At 39.4% G+C, this 8,459-nt stretch overlaps 1 protein-coding gene across 1 annotated transcript in view; it reads left to right on the forward strand.

Moving 5' to 3' along the window:
* The window catches only part of si:dkey-91m11.5 (PH_BCR_vertebrate and RhoGAP_Bcr domain-containing protein), an 81,431-nt gene extending 74,579 nt beyond the window's left edge, over window positions 1-6,852 (forward strand). The window contains exons 22-23 of the mRNA XM_055655902.1: window positions 1,936-2,098; window positions 2,666-6,852. Of these exons, the coding sequence (XP_055511877.1) occupies window positions 1,936-2,098; window positions 2,666-2,755 (253 nt within the window). The 3' untranslated portion in view covers window positions 2,756-6,852. The remainder of the gene's footprint in view (window positions 1-1,935; window positions 2,099-2,665) is intronic.
* The last annotated feature ends 1,607 nt before the right edge of the window (window positions 6,853-8,459 follow it).

The raw sequence follows: 8,459 nt of genomic DNA on the forward strand, positions 1-8,459 counted from the left end.
TATCCACTTTGGTGGCAAGAACAGGAAGGCAGATTATTATCTGAATGGTGTCAGATAAGGAAAAGGGGAGGTGCAACGAGACCTGGATGTGCTTGTACATCAGTCACTGAAAGTAAGCATGCAGGTACAGCAGGCAGTGAAGAAAGCTAATGGCATGTTGGCCTTCATTGCGTGAGGATTGGAGTTTAGGAGTAAGGAGGTCCTACTGCAGTTGTACAGGGCCCTGGTGAGACCGTACTTGGAGTATTGTGTGCAATTTTGGTCTCCTAATTTGAGGAAGGTCATTATTGCTATTGAGCGAGTGTAGCGTAGGTTCACCAGATTAATTCCCAGGATGGCGGGACTGACGTATGATGAAAGAATGTGTCGACTGGTCTTATATTCACTGGAATTTAGAAGGATGACCGGGTATCTTATAGAAACATATAAAATTCTTGAAGAATTAGACAGGCTAGATGCAGGAAGAATTTCCCAATGTTGGGAGAGTCCAGAACCAGGGATCACAGTTTAAGAATAACAGGTGGAAAATTTCACCCAGAGAGTTGTGAATCTGTGGAATTATCTGCCACAGAAGGCAGTGGAGGCCAATTCACTGGATGTTTTTAAGAGAGAGTTAGATTTATCTCTTAGGCCTAAAGGAATCAAGAGAAGAAGGATCTCAACCCGAAACATCACCTATTCCTTCGCTCCATAGATGCAGCTTCACCCTCTGAGTTTCTCCAGCATTTTTGTCTCCCTAAGAGATATGATGTCATATCCAATATTTCAGATCAAAACTATGTCTCATATAATTATGTGGAATGTTAAATAAAAATAGAAAGTGGCAACTCCATAAATGTACCTTTAGTTCAGTTTAGTTTGATTTGTCATATATAGATTAACACAGGGTCAACGGTACAATGAAATGTGTTAGACAAGACAACGGGCCACCTCGGGTCCTGGTGGAGACCAGTACATGAGTTCAAATAGTGCACTGAAGCATCTGCAAATATCTTCAGCCTTAAGTGCTAAAGGAGTGATCTACCTCAGATTTTTTCACCATTATGGAACCCATCCACTATGAAACAATGGGCAAACCACTGCTCTAGTGCGTCAGGCAACATCAGACAAATAGGTGGGCAACATTTCAGGTCGAATCCTACGCAAGACCCGAGTATATAAAGTTATGAGAAACATAGATAAGGTACAAGGGCAGAATAGGGGGCATAGCTTTATGGTGAGTGGGGCAAAGGTTAAAGGAGATGTGGGTCGAGCTTTTTTACACAGAGAGCGGTGGGTGCCTGGAACACGCTATTGGGGATGGTGAAGGAGGCAGATACAATAGTGCCAATTAAGAGGCTTTTAGATATGTACATAGATATGTAGGAAATGGAGGTGTATTGATCATATTGAGGCAGATGAGATTAATTTATCTTGGTATCATGTTCAGTGCATACATTGTGGTCCTTTGGGCCTGTCTTGTACTATTCTATCTTCCTCCCTTGGAAATAATATTTCTCCTACCTTTGTTGACTTAGCTCAAAATTATGGAATTCATTTTATTTCCAGGATGGAAGAATCACTTTTTACTCTTGGCTTTCCATGTGCTTTGTGGTTCTCAATACCATCCAGTGCTCCATCTCCACTTTGAACAGGAATGAGTCAGAAATTCCAGGAATTTGTAGGGATGTTGCATTTCCTCAAGGAGGATTTGAGGACATGATTGAATATTTTCCTCTGTCCACCAGATTATTTCTCCCTGTGACAGAATCTTAATTATTTTTTTCTCTTAAAGTTATACATTGACCTAGCCAAACTTGTTTCTATTTGTAGTAGCCATGGAACTGGAAATAACGTATTTAAATAAGATCTTAAAAGTGATTCCCCAAAGTGAAAAGGAACGCTATAATTGTTGTTGTCAGTCAGTTTGGATGCTCACTCGTTTTTCTGCCACAGGGTGGCAGAGAAGGAACAGATCAACAAGATGTCTTTGCATAACTTGGCCACTGTTTTCGGACCCACTCTGTTGAGGCCCTCGGATAAAGACAGCAAAATACCCACCAATCCAACCCAGGCAATCACAATGGCAGACAGCTGGTCATTGGAGGTGATGTCACAGGTAATATCATCAAAATTCAGAATTTTATCTTGTCTGTTTTCATCCATAACTATCGTAAAGCTAATTAAATTACAATTTAAAAACAGCTAAAGCTAATTAAGCTAAGTAAAGCTAATAAAACAGTTGTCATTGGTCCCAAAAGGCTCACCCATGAACACATCAGACACTTGCTCTTCCCAATTTCCTAAGCGTAGATCAAGCTATGCCCCCTCCCATTTTAGGTCCTCGACATATTGTTAAAGAAAATGTTTCTGAACATATTTGTTAAATTCCACCCCATCTAAACTTTTTGCACTAAGACAGTCCCAGCTGAGAAAGTTAAAATCCCCAACTATGACCTTATTAGTCCTGAAAGCCAACAACTTTTTCTGATGGGGCTGAATTATGCCATAATATCCATTAATTATACCAGCAGTAATACCTATCATATTAACAACTTGAAATATTAGACAAATTGTGTAATCAGAATCTCAGTGCTTGCTGACGTAATGTCAGAATTTCACCTTATGATAAAGATCTGATAAACTTGTCTCTGCGATTAATTTAAGAATTTCTATTTTCTTGCAGGTGCAAGTACTGCTCTACTTTCTGCAGCTAGAAACTATTCCTACTCCAGACAGCAAACGACAGAGCATCCTCTTTTCAACTGAAGTATAAGAGGTATTGGCCAAGTGCAATTGCAGCAGAAAGCCATTAACACAACAAAATAGTGCTCACCTCCATCACACATTCAATGTGATATCCAATCATTGTTCCTTGTGCTGATTGATCTACCGTCTTTGCTCTGTGTTTTACGGCAAACCTGAATATGGAAAGCATGAGTACAGTTTATTTATGAACCTATTACAAGCTGAGGTATTCATTTTCATTAGGCAGTTAAAGGCACTCCTTATACTATAAGGATCTATAATGAGGTATACAAGAATGAAGGAGATGGAAAATCTAAAGGTTTTTTGTTAATTATATGCCCCTTTATGAATAGGGACACAATCACCGTTTCCTGTTCAGTTTGCGACCTGAAATTAACAAATGTGGATGGGACTCAACCATATTTAAGTTGTGGGCAGACCATTTCTACAGAGAAGCTCCTCGGACAAATATGCTGCCCGAGTTGTATCAGTGCATTAACTAACTCAAGCATTCAGTTGTAAAAGTTTGATCATTTGTTTTATGAATGCTCTTGAAAGCCAGAAGTGTAATTCATGTATTTTATGTTCTCTAATCTATTTAGGGCAGCATACAGGTTTAAATAACGGCAGAGCATACAGCACAGTGCCAACAGTTGTGATTCCCTTTGTGCAGTTGGTTGTTGTTGGAAAGCAACTTTCTTCTACCAACAGCACCAATTTCTTGCCAGATTAAAACATTCCAGTCCTGTATCAGTGGTGACAGTGGAACTGTCAGATTGTCATAAAAACTCATCTGGTTCATTAGTGAACTTCAAGGAAGGGGATTTGGCCTTCATATGACTCCAATCTCACACCAGCTGGGCTGATCTCTGCAATGGCCTAGCAGGCCATTCAGTTTTAATATACTGTTATTGTTTAGGTTCAAGAAGATGGCTCACTACCACCAAGGGTAATTAGAAATAGGCAGTAAATACTAGTTTTGCGCTCATAATAAAAGAAAAAGAGTTAACATGCAGGCATGTTAAATACATTTAGATACTAAAATTCCTGCTATTCATTTCTGTTATGTTTTTTTCTTGAAGCTGGCTTTATCAGAATTTCTGATGAGTGAAACTTGTTCGCAGATAGGACTGTGGAGTTGATATTTTCCTACCAAGTAATCAATCTGTAAAGATGAAAATCTGAAAAACAATACTCCTAACCATTCCAGTCACTGATGTTAAATCTGAAGTACCTGATTCAGGAGATATTTATGAAAATTGAAATATGTTATCTTCATAGATGCACAGTAAACATTTGCCACATGCCCTCTGATAGCCACACATTTCTGATTGAGATGCATGGCCTTTCAAATACCAATCTCCTTTTCCACTTTACAAACTGACATTGTTTCAAGTTAGAGGGTCCGCATTATTTCAACCACCAGATGGCAATTGACTGAGAAGATGCAAGACATTTGCTGTGAAGAAACAAAGAGATTACCATTTTACAGTAGCTGTTTATGAAAATTGTTGTCAATTCTTGCTGGTGTTCAATTCCACAGTCCACCAACCATCTGAGATCAGCTCCCTGGTGCAACTTCTCATGGACGACTAATTTATTTGCACAGATTTTAATTCTCACGGGAGTTTAATTCTCCCCCCCCCCCCCCCAAAAAAAAACCACACACACACACACACAAACAGAACTGATTTGGTGGGGTCAATTCTACAGGCACATTCCTTCACTGGGGGTTTTCCATGGAATTTTGTTTCTCTTTCCACAGATGTTACTGAACCCTGTTGAGTATTTCCAGGGTTTCTTTATGTCAGTAAAAGTTTGTTCTAGTTGGTTCAGTTCCCTTTGAATATTTCCCAATGTATGTAACCAGATGTAGTTAATTTCACTATTTTTAATCTGGTTTCACAGTCAGATCAGTCATGAGGTAATGAATTCATTCCATCATGAACAAATTAATGTTAACTTGTTTGGATCCATGTTGAATATATTATTTTTTGGGACCAATTGTATAAGAATCGTCATTCCTGCAGGAGACTGCCTGCAAGTCTTAACAATTTGATTTTATTTGAATCTGCTTTAAATATGGAATGTACATCACTAGAAAACACTGCCCTTATTTCAGGAGCAAAATGCACCAATATCCATTTCAACCATACGTTACATGAATGTATGAAACATGTCCTCCTCAGCAGTAAAATTGCAAAATATCTGTTCTTGCAACAGTTACTGCTTTCCTGGCAGCTCTATGTCCTGGACTGCAATTTCCAGGCCAAAAATCTGTGTACCTTGGCCTTGAATATAATCAATGACTCTGCCTCTCTCCAGAGTAAAGAATTCCAAAGATTCATGAACAACTGCATAACTCCTTATTCTGAAACAATGCCTCCTAATTCTTGATCCCTCATTAAGGTATACATCTTCTCAGAATCTTATCACTACTTAGTCTTCTAAATTCCAATGCCACAATCCGTTCAACCTCTCTTCATAAGACGACAGCTGCATCCCAGGCATGAACTTAGCATAGTTTCATTGACCTGTCACAACTGGAAATATATTCTTCGCAAATATAAAAAAGAAAATCTGTATGTTGTACTCCAGACTTCGGGCATGTTACCCTTCCCCTCATTTCCCCCCCTGCTGTACTCCGAGTAGGCAGAGGTCAGTGAGATGGGGGAGGGAGAGATGGGCAATGTCACAGGGTAGTTGGAAAGTTGTTTCGATTTAATCATCAAAAATCACAACAACAGTGGGACCCGTTCATCTCACATCTGCTCAAATATCAGAAAAAGAATTGTGCATAATAAGGAGACAATGTTTGAGAAAGAAATTCAGACGACAGTAGAATAAATGGACATCAGTGGATCTCAGAAGAGTCAAGACCTGAAACAGAAAAGCTGATGTGTCAAATATAAATCAGTTTTCGTCCAATCTCTGTTGTGAAATATTTTGTTAGTGCCACCGATGTCCAAAGTCAGATGCAAATATATACTACAATTCACTCAGCAGCTTCAACATGCCTTTCTTAAAATTTATGTTCTCGCCTTCAAATGTGTGTCTATAGCCGTGTCCTGCCCATATATATTTTGCTCCAAAATATCCATGTCATGCCACTTTTGATCATTAATTTTTTTTAATGGAAAGGTGAAAATCCATGCTCAGCTATTGTATAATTGAAGTGCCTCATGACATGAGTGCAGAAATTAAAGCTACAAATATTTAAGACAAACAACAGCACTCTTCATATTGTCAGTATTGTTGAAAGAGCATTTAGAAAGTAATGCTGGGATTAGTAAAACAGGAACATTTATTTTGAAACCTGTTTGCATTCAACAGCTAAAACCTTGCAACATTTATACGCCAACATAAATGTATTTCGGGTGAGTTCTAAATATTCAGTAAGTTCTAAATATTGATATTTTTTGGTGTTAAACATTTACTGGCGATTATCCAGTGTTGTTACTTTTCAACCTGACAGCGGTGATCTAAAATCAACAATGGGAATTTTATCAGGCATTGTATGAAAGACTTGCCAATAATTTAAAAGTTGTAGAATGGGAAATCAAAGGTTGATTAAAACATTGTATTATATTGTTAAAAGACATGGTTATCCCCTTCATCAAATGACTGTAAACCCGTGTTACCCACTCTTGATGTATTGTAATTTTTCAGACACCTGCTCAGTTCAGGAATGTGGGTTAGAGTTATTTATTAAAATAATCAAGATTAAATTATATAATTAGTACTTACTCACGTCTTGTGTAGAAACCAATGGTTCCCAGCATTTTTGATTGTCAGTTGAATTGACAAATTTTGTGAGTGTATTCTGTTAGAGTTGGTTCATCCTACAGTAGCACTGCTTACTATGACTATCTACTCTTTGTTTCATGTACATTTCTTCTAATTTTGAAGGATTATTCTGTATGAAATGTGTTGTCCCACCGGTGGTGGGAGTGGGAGAAGATGGAAAGGAGACAGGCAATTTTGATTTCTCTTTCAACTGTTGATTTCAGTTTCTGTCACTTTCCAAAGGTGGTTAGCCATGAGGGGGATGTGTATTTGAAGAAATCCCAAGGCATTTGTAACCCCTGTTTGTACACAGCAATGAGAAATTAAAAAAAATCTATCTATATTTTTGAAGTTTTGTGGTAATTCTCATTTAATCCCAATTTAATCAACTGCTGGTGAGTGAAGAAGAATTGTTGTAATGTTACAAAAACTGTTCCTGCACTCAGGTCAACTAAGTACTTGCACAGCAAAGATTATCAACATGGATTTGTGAAGAAATATATATGCTTGGATTGTAATATATGCTTACATTAGGCTTTTTTTAATCTGAATCCCCAAAGAATATTTTGTAATACCTCATAAAATGGCATCCCCACACTCGCCTAATAAAAAAATTCTGTCTGGTCAGTGGCCCAAAGTAGAGAGTAACATTTTAATCTCCTTCAAGTACTACAACTGCCCAGGTGATAGAGCTCGACAGAATGGAAACAGGCCCTTCAGCCCAATTCATCAATGCCAACCAAGTTGTTTAACCAAGCTAGTCCTGCCTGCATGTGCAATACCAATATTTCACCAAAGGTTTCTATTCATGTATTTGTCCCACTGTCTAATTGAATTGAATACATCTTATTAGCCAAATATGTATACATACAAGGAATTTGCCTTGGTGCTTTGCTCGCAGGTAACAACATGATATACAGTAGACAATCAAAAATAAAACATAATTTAAACATGTGAAGAATTCAATAAAATACCAGAGTACAAGGAGGCTTTAGACTTTTTGCTGTTGAGTAGAGCTACTGCTCGTGGGAAAAAAAGCTGTTTTTATGTCCGGCTGTGGTGGCTTTGACAGTCCGGAGTCGCCTTCCAGGGGGAAGTGCTTCAAAGTGTTGGTGGCCAGGGTGAGAGGGGTCAGAGATGATCTTACCCGCTTGCTTCCTGGCCCTTGCAGTGTACAGTTCATTGATGGGGGGAAGGTTGCAGCCAACAACCTTCATGGCTGATCGAATGATGCGCTGAAGCCTCCGGATGTCCTGGATGTATAAAACTGGACCATCATTGCCTGTGGCAGATTGTGTTTTTTCAGCTGCCGCAAGAAGTATATCCTCTGTTGGGTCTTTTTGACTGTGGAGTCGATGGTGGCTTCCCATTTAAGGTCCATGGAGATGATGGTTCCAAGGAACTTAAATGACTCCACAGAAGTGACTGTGGTGTTGTTGATGGTGAGTGGGGTAGGGGAGCTCTCCTAAAGTCTGCAATCAATTCCACCGTCTTAAGAGCATTGAGCTCCAGGTTGTTACAATGGCACCAGGACGCCAGCTGTGTCACTTCCTGTCTGTAGGCAGATTCCTCCCCATCCTGGATCAATCCAATCATAGTTGTGTCGTCTGCAAACTTGAGAAGCTTGACAGAGGAGTCTGAGGAGGTGCAGTCGTTGGTGTAGAGAGTAAAGGAGAGAGGAGAGTACGCAGCCTTGCGGCGCTCCTATGGTCAGGGTCTGCAGGTCTGAGATGAGCTTTCCCAGCCTCACATGCCACTTCCTGTCTGTCAGGAAGTTGATGATCCACTGACGGAGGGGTTCAGGCACAGTCAACTGGGAGAGTTTGGAGTGTAGTAGCTCTGGCACAATGGTGTTGAATGAAGAACTAAAATCTAGAAACAAAATCCTTGCATAGGTCCCCTGGCAGTCTAGGTGCTGGAGGATGAAGTGCAGGCCTAGGTTGACT

The sequence above is a fragment of the Leucoraja erinacea genome, chromosome 25 (assembly GCF_028641065.1).
Source record: "Leucoraja erinacea ecotype New England chromosome 25, Leri_hhj_1, whole genome shotgun sequence".
In the NCBI taxonomy this organism is placed as follows: Eukaryota; Metazoa; Chordata; class Chondrichthyes; order Rajiformes; family Rajidae; genus Leucoraja; species Leucoraja erinaceus.